This window comes from Felis catus, chromosome A2 (assembly GCF_018350175.1).
Source record: "Felis catus isolate Fca126 chromosome A2, F.catus_Fca126_mat1.0, whole genome shotgun sequence".
NCBI classification, from domain to species: Eukaryota; Metazoa; Chordata; class Mammalia; order Carnivora; family Felidae; genus Felis; species Felis catus.
Genome location: NC_058369.1, coordinates 9,008,099 through 9,029,013, shown reverse-complemented (window position 1 = coordinate 9,029,013; position 20,915 = coordinate 9,008,099). Strand labels below are relative to the sequence as shown.

The 20,915-nt window shown below is 58.1% G+C and overlaps 3 protein-coding genes across 8 annotated transcripts; 1 reads left to right on the top strand and 2 right to left on the bottom strand.

The window, feature by feature from the left end:
- Positions 1-982: 982 nt before the first annotated feature.
- Positions 983-6,499, bottom strand: BEST2 (bestrophin 2). 5 transcript variants are annotated; one of them, XM_019818105.3, is made up of 10 exons: positions 5,790-6,452; positions 5,231-5,477; positions 5,020-5,114; positions 4,058-4,291; positions 3,797-3,951; positions 3,149-3,226; positions 2,821-2,973; positions 2,647-2,727; positions 2,296-2,450; positions 983-1,815 (listed from the first exon to the last, which is right to left on the bottom strand). In XM_019818105.3, the coding sequence occupies exons 2-10, from the start codon at positions 5,380-5,382 to the stop codon at positions 1,395-1,397; spliced, it is 1,524 nt and encodes a 507-aa protein (XP_019673664.1). In that variant the 5' UTR covers positions 5,383-5,477; positions 5,790-6,452; the 3' UTR covers positions 983-1,394. The 5 variants fall into 5 exon arrangements, with proteins under 5 accessions (XP_019673664.1, XP_019673666.1, XP_019673670.1 ...); XM_019818107.3 differs by having other exon boundaries at positions 6,255-6,452; XM_019818111.3 differs by lacking the exon at positions 5,790-6,452 and adding an exon at positions 4,838-4,880 and having other exon boundaries at positions 5,231-5,372.
- A 2,766-nt stretch (positions 6,500-9,265) lies between these two features.
- Positions 9,266-16,040, bottom strand: GET3 (guided entry of tail-anchored proteins factor 3, ATPase). The gene is made up of 7 exons (XM_003981913.5): positions 15,855-16,040; positions 14,866-15,013; positions 11,159-11,307; positions 10,921-11,071; positions 10,312-10,419; positions 10,025-10,222; positions 9,266-9,616 (listed from the first exon to the last, which is right to left on the bottom strand). The coding sequence occupies exons 1-7, from the start codon at positions 16,013-16,015 to the stop codon at positions 9,485-9,487; spliced, it is 1,047 nt and encodes a 348-aa protein (XP_003981962.1). The 5' UTR covers positions 16,016-16,040; the 3' UTR covers positions 9,266-9,484.
- A 1,380-nt stretch (positions 16,041-17,420) lies between these two features.
- Positions 17,421-20,915, top strand: TRIR (telomerase RNA component interacting RNase). 2 transcript variants are annotated; one of them, XM_023245807.2, is made up of 3 exons: positions 17,475-17,867; positions 20,050-20,127; positions 20,476-20,915. In XM_023245807.2, the coding sequence occupies exons 1-3, from the start codon at positions 17,517-17,519 to the stop codon at positions 20,581-20,583; spliced, it is 537 nt and encodes a 178-aa protein (XP_023101575.1). In that variant the 5' UTR covers positions 17,475-17,516; the 3' UTR covers positions 20,584-20,915. The 2 variants fall into 2 exon arrangements, with proteins under 2 accessions (XP_023101583.1, XP_023101575.1); XM_023245815.2 differs by lacking the exon at positions 20,476-20,915 and having other exon boundaries at positions 17,421-17,844; positions 20,050-20,126.

Here is a 20,915-nt window from a genome sequence, read left to right as displayed (position 1 = left end):
CTAAAGGAGGTGAGAGAGGGGCCATGTAGGTATCTGGCCCAGGTAGAGGGAATGACCCAGGTAGAGGGAATAGCACATGCATGAGGCTCTGAGATGAGGCCTTGCTTGGTGAGAAGGCCACTATGGAGTGAATGAGGGAAAGGGAAAAGATGTGAGGGCAGGGAGGACTTTAGCTTTTATTCTAAGGGAGATGGCAGCCATGGAGGAGTCTAAGGGAAGGAGGGACATTACGTGACTCAGGTGTTCACAGGCTCTCGGGCTGCTGTGGAAGAAACAGCCTGGGGGGTGGGGGTTAGGGCCAGAGCTGGGAGACCAGGGCAGAGAGACCAGTGGTCCAGGTGGGTAGGTGGGTGACACTGGGGGCTCTGGCTAAGGAGGGGGTCCTAGAAGAACGGGAAATGGTTGGATTGTGGATACAGTTGGAAGGCGGAGCTGATAGGATTTGCTGCTGGGTTGACAGGTGGGGGGAGTAAGAGAAAGAGTTGAAGAGAGCTCTTTTTTAAGGTTTATTTTTGAAAGAGAGAGCATGAGTGGGGAAGGGGCAGAGAGAGAGAGAGGGGAACACAGGATCAGAAGTGGGTTCCACACTGACGGCAGAGAGCCCAATACCGGGCTCAAACTCTTGAACCATGAGATCCTGGCCTAAGCCGAAGTTGGACACTCAACCGATAGAGCCACCCAGGTGCCCCATGACTGGAGTTCTAAATTCAGGGGTCATCAGCATAGGATTGAATTAAGACCTGGGCTCTGAAGGGATATCTGAGAATGCAGGGACTTGGGGCAGAGGTGGCCTGGGGAATCATAAAACAGGAGTGGCAAGGAGAAGGCTGTGGTCTTAGGACTGCCTGGTACATTAATGAATGAGTAAAGGCATGGACACTGATGGGAGCATTTCAGAGGGCAGGGGGTGATCAAAGAATCTGGAAGAATTCTCAACTCTTATTTAGCCTAATACCTGGCAGGAAAAGTCGGGCTAATAATGTTTGGTCAAAAACCACTAACATTTTATTGAGCACCTATTATGCACCAACACTTTGAAGCCATCATTTCATTTCATCCCCATAACTCAATGAGGTAGGCACTCACATCTCCATTTTAAGGAAAGAATAAAGGCAGGGCAGGCTGATCGAGGCCTCTCAGGCAGGGGAGGGAGGGAAGCAGAACTGGGGGGGGGGGGGGGAGGATGAACTGTTCAAATAAGCTGGCCCAGTGCCTGGCCCACACGAGGCATTCCAAAACCTAGGGTCAGAGGTGAAGACTGGCGCACAGGAAGCGGGAACCCGTCAAAGTCGGATAGGTGGAGTCCACATGTGGCTTACGCAGACCCAGACTGCTGCCTGCGTGCCCTGTCGGGGTTTGTGTCCCTGTCCTTGGGGATCCAGTGCCTGTGGATCTCACGCTAGACTCTCCTCCTCCTCGCCAATGGGGCTGGGCAGCCAGGGTGGAGCCGGTCCCCGGGGCGCCGGCATAGGCACAGTGGTGAAGGGCTCGGCGGGCCCGGGGATGGGCAGTTCCGGGCCAGGGGGGAACTCCGACTCCGGCTCCCGCAAGCCGGTGTCGAGCAGCGGGTCCCCGCAACCGCATTCCGGGGCCGCGCCGTCGGGGGCGCCTGCGCACGCGCAGCTGGCGGCCGTGGACGTTTCCGACACGCAGCTGTTCTTGCGGCGCAGCAAGGACAGGCGCCGGCCCAGCAGGCCTCCTGCGGCCATGCCCGCACCTACCGGCAGGAGGCGCTGCAAAAAGTCACCATGTGCCTCGCCCAGCGGCGCGTCCACGCCGTCCAGCCTTTGGAACTGCATGTCCTCTTTGGCCAGCCTGTCGAACAGTGGATCAGCGTTGCCACCTCGCTCCTCTCCTGCACTGACAAAGCTGAGACGCGGGCACGCTGCTCTTCCTGCCTCCACCCGCCCCTTCGTCGCACGTATCCCCAAAAGACCTCGGCCCTGTACCAGAGCGCCTGGTTTTAGCCTCTGGCTTTGGCTAAGCTCAAATTTAGGTCTTAAAGCCTCAGTTGTGACCGCCGCGTCTCTGGCCCAGCCTCTGGCCGCCAGTCCAGTCCTCATAGACCTTAGCCCTTAGCTCGGCCCCCAATTAGTGGCGGGGTCCCAGACCTTGACCCAATTCCCTGCCTCCTGCCCCCATCCTGGTCCTCACAGACTTTAGGTCTTAGCCCCGAATCTCCAAGCTTAGCCTTTAGCCCTGTCCTGGCATCCCAGAGCCCCTTCGATCAGATCCTCCCCGCAGAGCCATAGGCCCCGCCTCCAAGAGGCCCCCCCACCCTTCCAGCTGGCTCACGTGATATCAAAGGTGGAGCCCTGGAAGGAGGGCTGTTGCAGCAGGAACGCCGTGGCTGCAGTATAGGGGGCTCGAGCCTCGGCTGCGTCCCAGTACAGATCCTTCTCCAGCATGGCCAGGTCGTCGTACATCTCGTCCACGGCCAGCATCGACACCTGTGGGCGCCGACATGCGGGGGCAAAGCGCGGGTACCTCCGGGTGGACCCCTCTCCCCCGCCCCCAGGATGCGTTAGGACTGTGGTGACCAAAGAAAGAAGGCCGGTTCAGGGTCCGGGCCGGGGACCCTGAATCTTGGCGAAGGTGGGGCCAGGGTTCCTGTGGGAACGCGGGATGGACGCAACCGAGTCTTACCTGGAAGTTGCGGTCGATCAGAAAGTTGGTCTCAAAGTCATCGTCGTCCTCACCGAAAGGATTGATGAGCTGCTCGGCTACCTGAAGGGGGAGCGGGTAGCTAGGCAGAGTCCTGAGAACCCTGCCTGTCCCACCCTGGGAGTCCCTCCCTCAGGGCCCCCCACCCCACCCCACCTTGAGCCAGCCGGCATAGAAGAAGAACTGTAGCAGGGTGAAGATGGGGACGCACAGGTCCAGGTTGTGACCCTGGTAGCCCTGAGCCGGGTCCAGGAACTGGCGACCGATGAGGCAGGCCAGGAAGTAGCTGTACACGGCGATGGTCACCACCTGGGGGCGGGGCGGGTTACCAGGTCAGGGTTCTCCCAGTCTCCGGAGGGCTTGGAGAGACCAGGACTAGGGTGGGACCTCACTGACACGGGGTCTTAGCTGGTCCTGTTTCGCCGTGAGACCAGTGGGTCAGGGCCTCTGATGCCAGATTTAAACGGAGGCACGGTGGGGTTACCTGGGTATAGACAAGGGGTACGCTGATCCAGTCGTAGTGAAAGAGCATCCCACACTTGCCCCGAAACACAGTCAGCTCCTGGGTGCAGATACAAGTCGTGAGAGGGCCTGAATTGTGAGCTCACACTTGGGGATCAGGTGTGGGTACTCGGGATGGAGGTGGCATGTGGGCGGGGGCTTCAGCTCTCCAGGGGGAACATTTAAATTTTTAGCTTTTTTGTGAGGCTTTTTTTCTTTCTTGAAGTTTATTTATTTTGAGAGGCAGAGAGTGCAAGCAGGGGAGGGGCGGGGGGAGAGAGAGAATGCCAAGCAGGCTCCACGCTCTCAGCACAGAGCCCCACGTGGGGCTCAGACTCACAAACTGTGAGATCGTGACCTGAGCGGAAATCACGAGTCCACGATTAACCCACTGTGCCACCCAGGCGTCCCTCCAGGGACAGACATTTAGTGGTGAGGGTACATCTGGGGTAGGGGGCACTATGTGCCTAGGATTCGGCCCCCTAGAGATAAGTGTGCACCTGGGGGCTGCTTGGTAAGGGTGTTGGGAATCTGCCTCACGGGTGGTGCGTGGCAGGTCGGCATCTGACACGATTCCAGGGAGGTACAATTTCCCTGGAAGTTTCTATGAGTGACCTCCCGGCGGGCCCACCTCCAGCAGCAGTTTAAGGGCGCTGTTGTCGCGGATGCGGCCCTCGCGCCGGGCCTGCGCAGCCAGGTTGGAGAACCAGACGCAGGGCACCCAGTACTTGTTGTAGGACGAGTTCAAGTTCTCGAACTTCTTGCGCTCCTCGCGGGTCATAAACCCTGGAGCGGGGTGGGGGTGGGGGTGAAGTCCGGGGTTACTCGCCCCGCCTCCCGTCCTGGCCCCGCCCCCGGCCCGCCCCGCCCCCGCTTCGGGCCGGAGCCTCACCCGCCTCCACCACGTGGTCTATGGTGGGGAAGCGCTTGAAGACCGCGGTGCTGACCGAGCGCAGGATAAGCACGGCGGAGAGCCCGGCGTAGCGCATGAGCGTGCGCCGGTAGAGGCGGCCTCGCTCGTCGCGGCCGTGCACTGTGCCTGCCACCACGCACATGAGCGCGTCGGGCAGCGGCATGCATAGGTACTGGTTCCACCAGCGGTGCACCACCAGCGTCACATAGAAACCTGCGGGACAGCCGGGAATGGGGGGGCTCAGTGGGGATACTCGAGCCGGGTCGTGGGAAGAGGGATGATAGGGGGTCTGCATCAGAGACACCAGGAAGGCTCATCACCCAGACCTTGAGGGGCCACCTGGGTTGGGAACTCGGGGGTCTAGCCCTGAGTTTAGAGGGTCTGGAGCAGGCTGGGTCCTCCCGGCCACTTGATTGTCACCTGGGACATGGGATTGGGATCTCAGTATGGAGGGGGGGGGGGACACATGCCTCTGTCAGGGGCACATAGGTTGTCGCTCTGGCCACAGGGAGCCACTTGGTTGGGAGCATGGGGACCTGAAAACGGGAGGCTGGGGCCACGTTAAGTTACTGACTTGTCAGAGGAATGTCCTCCAGGCTGGAGTTGAGAGGATGGAGTCATATGGGGTCACTGTGGGGGGGGGGTCCCTAGGGCCCAGGACATGTAGGGAGCCACCGGTAGTCTCATGCAGACACAGGTGGGAGACCCTGAGATGACCAGGGATAAGCCTATGGGTGACACGGAACTCTAATGGCTTACTGTGACCAGGTGACATCCAAGGTCTCTGGAATTGGGGCCACACCTGGCATGAAAGATGCAGAAATGGGGAGGTTTGAAGGGTTAGAGGGGGGCCCCAGAGGAATAGGAAGGGGGGGTCTCCCAAAGGCCTGGGAATGGGTTTCTCAGTATTAGGGGAATGGGGAACTCAGGAGCGAACGCACCCAGCACGAAAGAGACCGGGATGAGACTGGCATACTGGTCACAGTAAATGACGAGCTTCTCGAAGTAGCGCTTCTGCTCTTCAGTCAGCACGAAGCTGCGAGGGAGGGGGGCACGGGGTCACAGGCGAGCCTCCCTCCGGGGACCACCCAAGGCCCCTCCCTAGTCCCCTCTGGCTGGCACCCCCCCACCCCCACCCCAGGACCACCTCACCGATAGGCGGCACTCAGCGCCATGTAGAGCCCGAGGAAACAGAGCAGCTCGCGCCACAGAAGTTTGTAGATGCTCCCGCGCCACAGCAGCAACAACTTCGAGAAGCCGCCGAAGCGCGCGTTCGCCACGCGGGCTGTGTACGTGACGGTCATTCCGGCGCCAGACCGGTCGCGCGGGAGGAGGGGGGGGCCGGACCGGACCCCAGGCTGTGGGCGGAGGAACGGGGCCCCAGGAGGGGGCCGGGGGGCTGCGGGCAGGGGCAGAGAGGTGCCGGCTGGCTCAGTTTGGCGCCCCCTCTTACAGGCACCCCAGCCTCCTCTTCCTCCCTCAAGGGTTGCGTCCCTTGTCCAGGTTTCTGGGCTCTTCCCAGGCCTGCTCAGACCTGCCCTAGCCCTCAGTCATCCCCAAGCCCCTTCTCGCAGACTCTCTTCCCGGGACCACTGGTCCCAGAGCCTTGCGTCTACTCCTCAGGGCCTCTCTCCCTCCATCCTCCACCCCCAAGACCCTTGGGTCCACCGCGCAGCCTCAGCAACCCTCTGTGCGATCCCGTATCCCTTACCTGAGCTCCGTCTACAGCCTTCCCCACTCCGAGCCTCCGGCACCTCGGTTTCTAGAGTCTTAGGACTCCAGCTCTTCGGCAGCCTGGACCTCCTCCCTCAGGTCCCACCTCTGCCACCTCTCCACGCTTCTACAGCCCCTGGTCTCAGCCCATCTTCCACACTCGCACTCCCTTTTGAAGCCCTTGGAAGCCCGGTCCTCCAGCCTCCAGCAGGACCCCAGGTCCTGTCCCCCTGGGCCCTCTGCCTCAGGCTGGTCTCTCCCCTGCACAGCTCCCCCAGCCTATCCACTCCCCACTTAATTGCCCTGGCTCTGCCCCTTCACCCCTCTTCTGGACCCACCTTGACCTTTCATCTGTCCATGCCCCTCCAGCCTTCCGAGCCCTCAACTCCCCACCCCGAGGAGGCCAATGGAGACCCATCTGTCCTCAGGGTCCTCTGCTCCCCCAGGCCTCCGCCCTTCTCACCTGGTGGTGGGTGCAGGGACAAATGGGGCCAGGGACAGACTGGGCGGAAGCCTTCAGCGTTAGGTGGGGCTGAGGCCAGACCCTGGGGAGAGGGGGCTGGGGAGTGGGCGTGGGCAGCCCCTCCCTGGCCCGCCCCCCCTTGGCTGCAGCCTCAGAACTTTGTTTGGAGAAGCGGAGCCAGTTTGTGACCTGGGGCAGGGGGGAGCAATCCGCCCCGTCCTCCCTTGCTCCTCCCTGTCTCTCTCCCAGTCAGTCACTGGCAGGTCCAAGGGATCTTGGACCTAAGCTGGGGGAGGGGGCAGGGCCTGTCTCCTTCCCAGTTCCAGAGAGAGACACACACACACTGCTCAGTGAGGCTGTGTCATCCCACAGTCACTTGTAATCACACACCGTCACAAAGATGCATATAGAAACACACACCATAGACTCAGACCCGAGTTTAGTTTAACACAGCCTCCCACGACCACGGTAAGCCAGAGGGCTGTCAGTACACATTATCACAAAGACTTACAAAGTCACGCAAGACACTTAGCTCCACCCGTGCCCAACACTCAAATATAGGCAGATGGGCCCTAACCCAGCCGGCTGTCAGCTCTCGGGTACCCACATGGTACTCCAAACAGCCACTCAGGAGCACATGGGCGGGGACCTGGGACCCTGCATTCCCTCCTGATCCCCCCCGCCCCTGCCATGTAACAGAGACACATGCAAGGTCACACAACCGCTAAGCAGACACCCCACAATGCCTTCACAAACACACAATCACACACACACAGGAGGTAGCACACATTTATTCCCGGTCTCTCCTGTGCCAAGACAGATCCGTGTTCACACGCCAGATACAGGAACACCTGCCCTCAACATAGTGGGACATAGTCCTGGGTCAGAACAGGGTCCTAAACACACCCATACAACAGAGACCCCTCCCCAACAGTCCCACAGACCCTTCTATCCCGCTGGGGTCAGGCCCATAACCCCCTCCCCCCCACCCCACCCCCGCCGTGAAATTCATCTGCATTTGCACATCAATGCATAGGACACTCTCTCCCCAGTGCTCCCTCGCTGTATTGTGTAAGCATCCCCACCCATACACACACCCCAGGTCTCAGATACTCTCAGTATTGCCATGAACACACAAGCTTAGGGATGCAAAACCTTGTCCCCGAATGTTGCACAGACACAGACAGATGTTCCGCCTTCACAGACGTCTACGAAGGGGGTACTTCCAGCCTGACACAAATAGCCCTTATCCCCAACATCAAACTCGTAGCCCAGCGTGCAAGGGTTCCTACCCCGAGGGGCACCCTTGAAGGCCCTCAAATTCACCATGTGCCCTAGGAGTGCGGATGGCCCGTTGCAGCCCCGCCCTGAAGCCTTGCCAGCCGGGACACTGTGTTCCCAGACTGGCAGATGTCTGCCCTGCCCCAGGTAATTAGGAACTGGCCCGGGCTGGTCACCCTCAGACCCAAATCTCTGCCATCCAGCTGCCGGACAGCCCGTAAAAGGGGGCGAGGGGGTGGTGTTGCCAGCTTCAGGGCCTGGGGAATGTATGGGCTTCAAGTTGACGGTTGGTTCCTGACCAGAGGCCCCCACTTCCTAGGATGCATCCTCACCACACTACAGCTAGCCCCCAACCTGTGCTCATCCCCCCACTCCCAGCTCACACGTATCTCCACACACTTCTGACTGCTGGACCCCCGCTGGATCCGGGGCAGGTTGCCCAGGCTAGCTCACATGCTTAATACTTGTAACAGCAAAGAATAACAAACACTCCCTGGCAGCTACGTGCCTGGTGCTGTTGCAAAGACGTTACCTACTTCGTCTCATGGAGTCCTTACAAGCAGGAGTATGAAATTGGTGCTTTTGGTATTTCTACATCCGGATAGGGAAACTGAGGCTCAGAGGACACATGCTCGTTCGTGGCATGGCTGATATTTGAACTCAGGCAGTTTGACTTGGAGCCCGGGGTCTCTGTCACAGGCTGCACCACCGTGTTTGTTTACAAAGGCCACCAGAACCTGTCCACACCTGCCGGCACACACCCAGTGGAATAGTGTAGGGGGGACACGTCTAGGCTTGTGACTGGGCTTCCCTTACACAAACACCCTGGCTCACCCATGGTCTGGGTGTGCAGTCTAAACACCACTTCCTGACTCATGCATGTCCTCAAGCACCCCCTTTCTGTCCCCTCTAACCAGCTCTGGCTTGGAACTTGCAAATAAATGGTCAGCATCACAACCAGTCTTGGGTCTGTCAACTGGGGAGGACATCGGCTGTCCAGGCAGTGGCAGAGGGAGCATGAAAGGATGTAAGGGACCCCGCTAACTGCCTTCCAAGCTGTTGTGAGAACCCTCCCAGGGTCTGGTGAATTCTGCCGTGACCCTGAACGGCCACCCTTTATGTCTCCGTTTTAGGGAAAAGGGGCTCAAACTGCAGGAAGCATGTTACCTATAACTCAGAGAGGCTGCTCTTGAGACACACAGGACTTCAGGGGCTCGCCTGGCCTGGGTCCTCTGCCATCCCGTCCCCTAATTAGCTCCCCTGTTGCAGCTCTGTGCAGCCTCGGTGGCAGAGGGAGCGGCAGTTGGGGGGTGGAGACTGTTAATCCTCAGTCTGGCAGGCCTAGCCTCTGCCCAGGGCGCCCACTAATTCCCAAACCAAACAGCAGGCAGTGCTGGGCCCGTGCCGGCCTAATCCGCTCCCCACCAGCCTGGGGCTGGCGAAGGGGCCTCCCCATTCCCACGCTCTGAACCTCAAAGGAAGTGGGCAGATGCTCCTCTTCTATTACAGGTTTTAGAGCCCCAGCAGGGACACCGCTATCCATAGAGTCAGAAGAGGACACCCCCTTGCCGAAGATACCCTCCTTCCAAAATGGCCATCATAAACATACATCTCTATCAGATCTCTGTTGTGACTGGGTTCCTCTAGAGGTGCCATTTTTGTGCAGTGTACAACCTGTGCAACTGTACATGGAGCTGTCGACCCCCAATCCCTCTACATCAACATCCACAGTGATTTAAGATCATTTTATTGAGGGGCGAGAGGCAGGGAGAGGTGGGGGGCAGCTACAGCCCCCCCAGCCCCACCAGGGGGAACACACCTCCTCCCCGCCTCCCACCCCCCAAATGACTCCCCCTATACTTTGGGGGACTTTGTGCAAATTCTGCCCCGGGGGCGGGGGTGGGTGGAGGGTGGGTGTGAAATGGCAGCGACTGGGGCTGGCGGCAGTGCTACTGGGCACTGGGGGGCTTGTAGGGCTCCAAGAGGAGGGCAGAGAAGGTGTTGACCTTGTCCGCCCCCCGCACCTCGTGGGGCAGCAGCGGCAGCTTCACAATGTGGAAGTCTTCATACAGATCCTCCATCTGTGGCCAAGGCATAGGGCAGATGGCAGCAGTCAGAGGGCCGTGGGGCAGGGACAGAATGTGGGTCAGTGGGAGGGGTCGGACTGGGGACCGCCCAGGATTGGGGGAGAATGTGGGGCAGGGGCTTCACAGGGTGATAGGTGGGAGTGAGACCAGTGAGGTCAGAGATCACTGGGCTGGACCTCCCCCTCCCCGGGGTCAGAGGTCCCCAGGTCAGGCCAGCTACAGTCCTTGAGAGCCAGAATTAGGGTGCAGAGCAGGAGGCTGGGGCAGAGGGTCAGAAGACGGGATGGAGCAAAAGGTCAGGGGACGCAGTAGAAGATGGGTGGTGCCTTGCTTGGGCTGGGCCAGGCCCCAACTTCCAGGGTCAAAGGCGTGAGGGCTGGGCAGGCAGTCGGGCATGCACACCTGGTCCAGGTACTTGGCCTGAATCTTATGACGGGCCTCACACATCTTGCAGGGCTTCTCGGGGTCAGGGAAGACGAGCTGGTTGACGATGATGTTGTGGGTGTCAATCTTGCATTTGGCCAGCTCCTGAATCAGTCGCTCCGTCTCGTACAGGGACAGGAACTCGGCAATGCACACGCAGATGAAGGTTGTCTGCTCCTGCGGGGCGTGAGAGTGGACAGTGAGGGGCAGGTTCGGGCCCTGTCCCCATCCCAAGCCTCTCACCGCCAGCCCGGACCGGGACTCACAGGGTCCTTGAACTGCTCGCTGACGGAGCGGATGACGGGCAGCGTCTCCTCCAGCTTGGAGGCCAGCTGGTCCGCGTTCATGTCCCCTAGGCCCAGCATGTTGCACATCTGTGGGGAAGACGTGGGAGGCTCACGGCTTACCTGGGGCACATTCCGGCACCGGAGCTGGGGACTCAGAAACCACCAGGGGGACAATTTCTGACACCTCTCAGCATTAAGGGGCCTTGAGCAGACCATGGGGGGGGGGGGCGTCAACCCAGCTCTGCTGTTTCTGGGGGACCGTGGCCAGGACAAGGAAGGTGAGGCCCAGCGAAGCGAACTGACTTGCTTGAGGTCACACAGCCGTGTCGCATCAGAGTGCAGAGCATTTGAGCCTGGGCCGCTGGGCTCTGGAATACGTGTTTTCAAACTCTGTCTGGAGCACTCAGTGGGTGGGGCAAGACGTGACTCCTATGGGGCAGGGGAACAGGCCGCCCACCCCACTGCGAAGGTCCATCCTTTCCGCTGGGAAATGCGGACCGAGAGGCCGTGGGTGGGAAAGGCCTCTGTCACTGCTCCTGTGCACGCTCTGACACAGGGGGTGCCCGGACGCCCCGGGGCCCTGCCTGCCTGTGAGATGAAGGGGCTGATCTGGTTCTTGATCTGCATGAGGCGGCCCAGGCCCCGCTCCACGATGGTGGGGAAGTTGAGCAGCCTAAGCGTGTGGCCTGTGGGAGCCGTGTCGAACACCACCACCGAGAAGTTCATGCCCTTCACCAGCCTGCGGGGAGATGAGGGTCAGGCCTGTTTGCCCTCTTCTACCCCAGCCCCCCCTCCCCCTGCCCCGCCCCTGCTGGCAGGGCCTGACCTCATGACCTCTGCGTAGCTCATGGCCTCGTCAATGCCGGGGAAGGCGCTCATGGCCTCCTGCATCATCTTCTTGCCCATGCTTAGCATGTTGTCCTCCTCGAAGAACTCGTCGGGCAGTTCAGCCACGCCAAGGCTGGGGTCGATCTCCTGAAGGCCGAGGGGTCAAGACTCAGGCCGCCGCCGCCGCCGCCAGGCCTTTGACCCAGGCGCCGGGTCAGAGAGAGCCCACGGAGGCCCCGAATACATCCCTTCATCAGGTCACGGCCGGGGACACCCCTGAGGTGCCACGGCCCTGCCCCAGGCACTGCAGGGCTTGTGAGGTCACACAAATGGTCAAACTATTTCACCAACATATGGAAAACTGCAAACTGTGATTGGCCCCCCAGAGGGAAGTCAGAGCCCACGGCTGGGCCCTTGCGCTGGCTGGTCCCCAACTAGGGCCCCGAACTCCTCCAGATCGTTCCTCGAACACGAGCCCTCCCTGACCATCCCAGCCAATAATGAGGCCTCAGCTCCCCCTGTCCTGCCTTCATTTCTCCTCCACACCTAGCCCTTCCCGACGTGGCTCAGCACCGCGAAGAGAGGGAGTTTTCTGTCTTGTTTACTGCTATGTCCCAGCACCTTCTGGAAGTGTCTGGCACACAGTAGGGCCTCAACATGTATGTGGGATCCACGAAGGGACGACTGTCCCTGGGGTCTCCGGTCTGCCCTGGATTCAGAGCCCCCCTCTCCACCCTCCTCCCATGTCACCACTTTGTGACTTCACAGGGCCCACAGTGAAGCCCCCAACTCGCTGGCCTCAGAGGTCATTTCTATGCAGGGAGCTTGTCCACCCATCACCTGCTACAGACACACCATTACCGAGCGACTGCTAGTAAATGGCCACCTCTAAGCTCCCGCACCTGACTCTCTGACCTGGGCCCCCTCGCCTCCTACCTCAGTTACTTAAGCCTCTTTAGGCCACCTTGTCCCCACACCACTGCCTGCTTGTTCACTGTCAGTGTCCCTCACAGCTAGCATTCTTTTTTTTATTTATTTAAAAAAAGGTTTTTGCTTTTTGTTTTCAACATTTCTTCATTATCGAGAGACAGAGAGAGAGAGAGCACGAACATGGGAGGGGCAGAGAGAGAGGGAGACACAGAATCCGAAGCAGGCTCCAGGCTCCGAGCTGTCAGTACGGAGCCCGACGCGGGGCTCGAACCCATGAACTGTGAGATCATGACCTGAGCCGGAGTTGAACGCCCAACCGACTGAGCCACCCAGGCGCCCCTCATGGCTAGCATTCTCATCCAGCCCGACTCCACAGAGTGTCTCTGCAAACATTCCCTTTTCCTCTGTCGCTGGCAACATCCCCACTCTGGTCATTCCCAGCTCTCTGATATGGCTGCACGGAGGTGAACATTGCGGAAACACACTTGACGAATGACTCCCACCTTGCTCCCCATTCCTGAGCACAGAGCTCCAAAAGGCACTCAAGCCAGACAAACCCTCAGGAGTTTCTTTCTCCTCAAACCTCGTCCGTCCCATTCACCCCTGGCTCTCTGCCGAGACCAGTGCCGTGCCTGATTAGAAAAAGAAGCCACTGGAGCATCTGGGTGGCTCAGTCGGTTAAGCTTCCGACTTCGGCTCAGGTCACGATCTCGTGGTTTGTGAGTTCAAGCCCCACATTGGGCTCTGTGCTGACAGCTTGGAGCCCGGAGCCTGCTTCGGATTCTGTATCTCCCTCTCTCTCTGCTCCTCCCCTGCTCGCACTCTCTTTCTCAAAAAATGAAAAAAATGGGGAAAAAAACAAAAACAAAAACAAAACAAAAGAAAAAGAAGCCACTGGCTGCCAACACCCTCCTCTCTCCCCAGGCTCCCCACGCCTTGCCTCTATGTCCTGGGTCTGTGAGCTGAATGGGGCTCACAGCCGCCCACCTGCCTGAGGACCATCCTTGGCCAGCATCCTTGCTCCCTCCCTGTTAGAGCATTTGCATCAGCCAACAAACTTGCTCTAGCACTCTCTCAAAAAAAAAAAAAAAAAAAAAAAAAAAAAGCCTCCTTAACACCCCTCACCCTGTCTCCCTCCGGCAACGGCCCCCTTTCTCAGCCCCCATCATGGCTGATCGTTGTCCCCACCTCCTCAGCTCAGCCACTCTGGGCAGCCTCTCGCCCTCACTCCCAGACTGGTCTCTCTAAAACTTAATATGCCTGCTGGGGCCCACAACTCCTTCCTGCCTCGAGTCCCTTTGTCCTCCTGGATTCAGGAGCTCACAATCCCTGGCTTTCCTCCCACTTCGTCCATGGCTCCTTCCTGGGCTCCCTCACTGTTCCCCCCTCGCTCTCCCTGCCCCTGGTCCCTAAATGCTGACATGACCTCCGTTTGTTTCCGGGCTTCTGGGCAGTTTGTCTTCTCATTCTCCTCTACTCACACCGCTTTGAATGTCATACTTGGGACAATGACTCCCAAATCCACACCCGCCTCTTCCAAGCTCACAAAACACAGATAACAAAGCCACTGCCCTGACGTCTCCACTTGGATGTCCCGGATGCCTTGGATTCACTGTAGCCAAAATGGAATTCCTGACTTGTCCCTTCAAAACCTGTTTCTCTCCTGGCCGCCACCATCCCAGCTGCCCAGGCAGCCACTAAGAGATGTACTTAATTCACTTCTTTCCCCATCTATTACAACCAAGGACTTGCAGTGCTTTACTCCCAAAACACATTTCAAATGTGACCGCTTCACCCAATATTCTGCCCCTGAGTCTAGGCTGCCATCATCTCTAGCCTGATCACTGGCCCACTCTCCTTGTTAGTTTCCTTGTTTCCATCCTTAACTTACAATCCATTCTCGGCACGGCAGCCACAGGAAGCTTTTCGAAAAATGCATCTGGAGGGGCGCCTGGGTGGCTCGGTCAGTTAAGCAACCGACTTCGGTTCAGGTCATGATCTCACAGTTGGTGGGTTCAGGTCCGGCGTCTGGCTCTGTGCTTACAGCTCAGAGCCTGGAGTCTGCTTCGGATTCTGTGTGTGTGTGTGTGTGTGTGTGTGTGTGTGTGTGTGTGTGAGTGCGCGCGCCTCTCAGCCCCTCCCCCATTCGTGCTCTGTTTCTCTCTCTCAAAAATGAATAAACAAAAAAAAAACTTATGGGGCGCCTGGGTGGCTCAGTCGGTTAAGCGTCTGACTTTGGCTCAGGTCATGATCTCACGGTCCGTGGGTTCGAGCCCCGCGTCGGGCTCTGTGCTGACAGCTCAGAGCCTGGAGCCTGTTTCAGATTCTGTGTCTCCCTCTTTCTCTGACCCTCCCCTGTTCATGCTCTGTCTCTGTCTCAAAAATAAATAGATGTTAAAAATTAAAAAAAAAAAAAAAAAAAACTTATAAAAAAAAGAAAAAGAAAAATGAATTTGGCCATGACATTGCCCTGCTTAAAGCAGCTTCCCATTTAAACTTGGAATCAAACATAACTGCTCCCAGTGGCTGGTAAGATCCTATGCCACGTGTCTGTGATTGACCTATCTGACATTTCTTCCCCTCCCCTTGTTCACTAAACTCTGGTCACTCCGGCCTCCTTTCTGCTCTGCAAACATTCCTCACTCATTCTCCTGTGGGTATGAAATTGGAGACATGATGCAGAATGGCCAGGACAAGGTAGCCGATGGTGGGTGTTCACAGACAGGGGCTGAAGGGCCTTTGCCAGAGTGGGGAGCTGAGCCCAGCTTCACTCACCATGGCGAAGAGGTTGTCATAGCCTTTGACCTTGGTAGGCACCTTGGAGAACTTCTGGTCAAATGCATCGGAGATGTTGTGGGCTGGGTCGGTGGAGATGATCAGAACACTCTCCCTCCCCTTGGATAGCTGGACCGCTAAGCTGCAGCTGGCCGAGGGAAAGGTCAAAAGGCAGGGAGTGAGGTGTCAGCCTCTGCTCCCTAGGTCTGCAAAGGGTTATATAGGCCCCAGGGGCAGGGGACCCTGATCAGCAGGGACCTTGAGAGAGGAATATGGGTAGCTACAGAATCAAGCCTTAATTCCTGTTGAGGGACCCTCTCAAACTTCACCCACTGACCCCTCTGGGGGGGCTACAGTAGTGAGGTTCAGCTGTCTGAGTCGGTCTGGCCTGATGCCTGCTTCTTCTTTGTTGGTATGGAGTGGCACGGTCCAGCTAGCCTAAATTGACCTCGTGCCCCCTCCCTAAACACTAAGCTAAGGGGTCCCTTGCATTACCCGCTAAACTCAGGATGGTTCAGTCCACTTCTTCAGGGTAATTTGCCCCAGGGACCCTCCCCCTCCTCCCAGCAGCCGGGGATAGTCTAATCACGTGACCCCTCCCGCCTACCACCTCTACCCCCACGTGGCCTTGGAATGGCAAGGTTCACCCTACTAGGATAGTCCGCCCCGATGCCCCTCCCCCTACTTTGAGTTCACTCTGGTACATTCCAGCTGATTGAGACACCTAAGTAGTCTCCTGGCTCCCGTGCGCTGCGTTCAATGCAGTTCTGCCCTTGAACCCCAACGGGGAGGGTCCAACTCAGGGGGTTCCAGGCCTGCATTCGGCAGTGTCTTCAATTTGCCCCAGGTAACTTCTGGAGTTTGGGAATCAGGAACACGACGGCCCAGCCCCCTTGCCCGCTTGGGGTGGAAGAGCCAGTCCCGAGCCTCCCCTTCGCCCAGTGGTACATCCCACCCGTCTTCTCTACCCCCCGCCGGAGTTTCCTTACCTGCAGGTGGTCTTGCCAACGCCACCCTTGCCCCCGACGAAGATCCACTTAAGGCTGCGCTGTTCGATGATGTTGCTAAGCGTGGGCTCCAGCGGCTCCACATCAGGCGCATCCTCGAACTCCTCTGCCTCAACCCCCCACCCGGCCACCCCTGCCGCCATCTTGGAACGGGCTCACGTGATCAAGCGGAGCGCACCATGAAAAGCACCTACAGGGGAAATTTCCTAGCACATACCCATCAAGTCGAGGAGCCTGGATTAATTTCCTCATGGCCTGACTTTTAGAAGATAATAGAAGCTATATTTCTATTGTCTTCCGCTTCTAGGGTTCACTTTGTCGCCCTTTTGTCTATGATTCTTCAAAGACTCCCCCTGCCGAGTTGACCTATTGGTACTTTTCAGACTACTCCCCTTCACTGATTGGACCGCAGGTCTCCTAGCTCTCCTTTCATTGGCTGCAGTTTTTTTCTCACTTTCACCAATCATTTTCTCGTCCCGGTAGCCGCCAACCTCTCCTTAGCAACCAGCCAAACACCCAGTCCAGGCCCTCTCCAAGAAGTTAGAGCTGAGGTCCGCCCTGGCCTGACTCCATAGGTTCAACTCCCTGTCGATCATTTTCCCTATTCTCCAAATTGGTTCCCGATATCTCCTCAGGTTCGTCTCCTCTGTTATCCAATTGGCTGTGAGCCACCTGGCTCTTGACGCAAACCAATCACAGACGAAACGATTAGTTGGCTGAAGACAGGTTCCTGGACTGCAAATAGGTTAGAGGGACAACTCCAGTTGTGGGCAGGGTCCGCAGATCTTTGTCCAGTGCGCCGTGCTGGGCAGTCCAGGGCAGGGACCACACCTGCAACTGCACTCTTTGTCGCAGAAAGGACCCTATTCCCGAAAACCTTCTTGCACTGTTTCCTGCTGGGAGGGGAGACTCCTTCGAATTCCCTGTTTGAACCTCTGTCCTGGGCAGGAATACAGCAGGGTCCCAGGCCCTTGGTGAACACTCTTAACCTTAGATAGACTACAGCCTAGAAATATCCGCGGCTTCACTTGAGTACTCCAGCCCCCCAAATACACCCTTGTTGTCAGATGGGGACCCCAGCTCCACGGAGCCAGCTGTGTTCCCATTCCCAAAGGAGAGCTCCATCTCAGAGGCAGATACACAACCCAAAAAAATCCCCATTTCTAGTCGGGGGCGGGGGTCAGGCTAGATATGTCCTCTAGACCGAGATAGGGACCTCCGTTCCGAGGTGTCAGTTGGGTACACCGTCTCTGTTGGGGTCCTTTCCCTCAGAGAGATTATCCCTGGTGCCAGAAGGGGATCTTAGCCCCGGAAGGCTAATGTGCCCCCAGTTTCAAGCGGGAACTTCACTCCGGAGAGCCAGCTACAGCCCCAGTCTCAGACAATGGCTCCATTCCCCGGGAGACTATGCGTAATGCCTGCCCAAACCTAGCTGGATTATAAGAACCCGCGTGGCTGGGCGGGCTCGTCGCTTCTGGTTTTACCCCTTATTCGCCCCGCCCCACATACTCCGCCCCCACTGCGGACGCTTGAGGGCCAGACCGCTCTTCCCGGCATGCATTGCCTGGGACGGGGCAAGTCGGGCGCCAAGCGCCTGGCCGGAGCCGCCTTCCCGGAGTCCTTTGCGCGGCACCTGGCGACAAAATGGCTGCCCGAGGGAGACGGGCGGAGCCTCCGGGCCGGGAGGCGCCGGGCCCCGCGGGCGGCGGCGGCGTCGGGAGCCGATGGGCTGAGTCTGGGCCCGGGACGTCGCCCGAGAGCGGGGACGAGGAAGCGTCGGGCGCGGGTTCTAGCCCGGTGTCGGGCGGTGTGAACTTGTTCGCCAACGACGGCAGCTTCCTGGAGCTGTTCAAGCGGAAGATGGAGGAGGAGCAGCGGCAGCGGCAGGAGGAGCCGCCCCCGGGCCCGCCGCGACCCGACCAGCCTGCCGCCGCCGCCGCCGCGGGCCCTGGGGATCTGAAGAGGAAGGGCGGCCCGGGCCCTACGCTCAGCTTCGTAAGGAGCCGCGGGGGTGGGGGCGGGCGCCAGGGCCTGCCTTGGCAGAGGGATTCGGGGCCCGAGAAAGGGGATCGGGATCGGGGTCCACCCTCCAGCCCAGATGAGGGGGCTGTTCGGGTCGCCCGCTAAGGATCCGGAAACTGGATTCTCGACGAGAGGTTTGGGGGCGGGGGTGGGGACCCCCGGAGCCCGCCCGCGGGGGCCGGGAACCAGGGAATTGCATTCGAAACAGCGCTCCGTGGAGGGGGAAATCAGGATCCCGGGATTCCTATTTGAGTGGTACCTGAACTTGGATAATGGGACCATCTTCCACTATGGGGAAGGGGGGGCAAATTCAAATCTGGAATCTGAGCTGTGTGGATTAGAGACTTTCAGAACGCTTACTGTGTGACCTTAGGAAATTTGCTCTATTTCCCTGAGTTTCATTCGCCCAGTGTCCGTTTATTGAGCACCTTACCTTATGCTGAGCATTGTGCTGGGTGCTGGATATGCCGTGTTGAACATGACAAGATCGTTGCTTTCCTGGAGTATCTGGGCTGGCCTATCCTTAAATTTCCTATTTACAAAAACGGGTATCATTGCATTTTCTGACGTGGTGGGGGTTCCGTGAGGCCATCCGGGAGGTTAGTGCCGGGTTTGTCTTATAGGAAGGGTTAAACCACCAGTGATTCTCAATTGGGAATGAACACCCCACCCCACCCTACCCTCCACCCCCACAATTTGGCAGTCTGGAGAAATTTGGGGTTGTCAGAACTGGGGGAGGGGTGCTGTTGACATCTGTGAGTAGGGGCTAGAGCTGCTGCTCAAATCCTACAATGCACAGGATAGCCCCCTGACCCCAGCTCAAAATGTCACCAGTGTGAGGTTGAGAAACTCTAGGCTAAATAAATGGCAACTATATTGATGCTCATCTCTGAGCTTGCTTTGTTTCTGATATTAAGATCAAGTCCCTGGGGGCTCCTCTCTGGCTCAGTTGGTAGGCCACGCGACTCTTGATCTCAGGGTCTAGAGTTCAAGCCCGACCTTGGGCATGGAGCCTGTTTGAAAAAAAAAAAAAAAAACTGACAAGTTTCTTTAATAACAACAACAACAAAAAGAAGAATGAAAAGCAAGCAGCTAACTCACAGCCTGGGTATTCATTTGCTCAGAGATGAGGTCTGTGTGGTGTGGAGGAAAGTGTTGGCTTGAGAGTAACAGACTGGAGGTCAAGTTTTGGATCTAACAGTGTCGTTTGGGGCAGGCGATCTAACCTCTCCAAGCCTCAGTTTGTTCATTTGTGAAAAGTGTATGGGACGAGTCCCAGCAGCACAGGTCACTTGATGCCTGGTTGAGGGGTAGAGAGGGGATGATGTGTGTGAAACCTGTCTGCCGCACGTGGGCACAGAAAGTGCTGTCCGTGGGAGCAGGTGGAGGACCAGGATGAGATCTAGAGTGAGACTTCTGTTGGAGGGGAAGTGTTCAGACCTAGGTTCCTAGGGTTGGTGGAAGTACTAGAGGCGGAGGCTGAGTACCCCTTTGTTAAGTGACAGTGACAGTGGTTGTCACTGCCTTTTTCGTTTACTCACGGAGGGGCGCTCTTAAAGGGGCCAGTTGAGGTGCAGGGGAGACGCTGTCGCTTGGCGGTTAAGGATGTTGCTCTGTGACCTGGACCCATCCAACCCTGAATCCAGTTCCGTTGTTTGCTGCCAGCAGGACCTAGGGCAGGGCCCTCTCCTTAAAGATGTTTCCTTATCTGTGAAATGGGGATGGTTGTAACCTTCACCTTAGGGCAGCTGTGAACGTGAAGGATGACACATCCAAAGTACTTGGCACAGAGCTTAGCATACAGTGAGTGCTCAGTAAAGGGAGCTGTTGCTGAGTGTGTGGTCCCTGCTAGGGGCGGGGGAAGCTTCCGGAGGGAGAGTGAGGACAGCCTGTCCCCACTGATGTGGGGGTTCTTCTCGCTTTCAGGGAGGGCAGCCCAGGGGCCCAGGACTGCCAGGGCATCATGGGCCCAGGGCAGGCGCTAAGAGTCGCGTGTGCTCCTCTCTGATTGCTGCGCAGGTCGGCCGGCTGGCGGAGCTGGGCGCGGCGTCGGGACGGGCCACCGGGCCGGGCTAGGAAGGTGTAGTGGGCCTCAGCGCCGCCAAGGGCGGGCCCGACTCCTGTAACCGTTGCAGTCTTCTGTCCCTTCACCCAGGTGGGCAAGCGCAGAGGCGGGAACAAACTAGCCCTCAAGACGGGAATAGTAGCCAAGAAGCAGAAGACGGAGGATGAGGTGAGCAGGCTGGGGGCAGGGGGGGGGGGTGGGCGGCGGAGGGGGAGCGGGGGGGGGGGACCACTCACCGTGCCTTTCCCTTCCAGCCTCGGTGCCTGGCTGCTGAGCCCTTTCCCTCTCTGTCTAGCACCTGGGGGCCTTGGGTGGGTGTGCTGGGTGCGGGTGCGAGGAGGAGGGCTTTCAACAGGATCCCCAGATAACTTGAGTCTGCATTTCTTTACCTCAAACCCAGGACCTTGAGGGTGACTTGGGGGAAGGTGGGTGTCAGCTGTCTCAGGACAGTCCTGACCCCCTGTCCCTGGCCTCCTCGGTATCCCCTTGCAACCCCTGTGTGCCCCCCACCCACAGGTATTAACAAGTAAAGGTGATGCGTGGGCCAAGTACATGGCAGAGGTGAAAAAGTACAAAGCCCATCAGTGCGGCGATGATGATAAAACTCGGCCCCTGGTGAAATGACCCCCTTCCCCCGCCTGCCTACGGCCTGGGACTCTCTGCGATGTACATAACTATTTAATGCAGCGGCAGCGGCGGCAGCCTTTCCCCTCCCCAAGGACTTCTACACAGAAGGAAATCGAGATGCTTCCCGCAGCCGCGGACGATTCTCCAGGACTCTTTTTTACCTTGAGCACTTGCCTCCTGAGACTTCATAGAACAGTGGTTTACTGTCCCCTCTCCTCCTACCTCCTCGCTCTCTCTGGCTTTTTCTGTCTTCCTCCCCACCCCACCCCACCCCACCCCACCCCTTAGCCATCACTTCTGGGAAGTAAAGAACTTGACTTAGTGCCGGA

Excerpts from the sequence above, each read along its gene's own strand:
- BEST2 (XM_019818105.3), bottom strand. The coding sequence starts at position 5,382 with ATGACCGTCACGTACACAGCCCGCGTGGCGAACGCGCGCTTCGGCGGC. Across the intron at positions 5,115-5,230 it reads GCGCTGAGTGCCGCCTATCG|CTTCGTGCTGACTGAAGAGC; the intron begins GTGAGGTGGTCC and ends CCTCCCTCGCAG. Across the intron at positions 2,974-3,148 it reads TACCCCTTGTCTATACCCAG|GTGGTGACCATCGCCGTGTA; the intron begins GTAACCCCACCG and ends CCCCGCCCCCAG.
- GET3 (XM_003981913.5), bottom strand. The coding sequence starts at position 16,015 with ATGGCGGCAGGGGTGGCCGGGTGGGGGGTTGAGGCAGAGGAGTTCGAG. Across the intron at positions 10,223-10,311 it reads GCGAGCAGTTCAAGGACCCT|GAGCAGACAACCTTCATCTG; the intron begins GTGAGTCCCGGT and ends CACGCCCCGCAG. Across the intron at positions 9,617-10,024 it reads AGGCCAAGTACCTGGACCAG|ATGGAGGATCTGTATGAAGA; the intron begins GTGTGCATGCCC and ends CCTTGGCCACAG.
- TRIR (XM_023245807.2), top strand. The coding sequence starts at position 17,517 with ATGGCTGCCCGAGGGAGACGGGCGGAGCCTCCGGGCCGGGAGGCGCCG. Across the intron at positions 17,868-20,049 it reads CGGGCCCTACGCTCAGCTTC|GTGGGCAAGCGCAGAGGCGG; the intron begins GTAAGGAGCCGC and ends CCCTTCACCCAG. Across the intron at positions 20,128-20,475 it reads AGCAGAAGACGGAGGATGAG|GTATTAACAAGTAAAGGTGA; the intron begins GTGAGCAGGCTG and ends CCCCACCCACAG.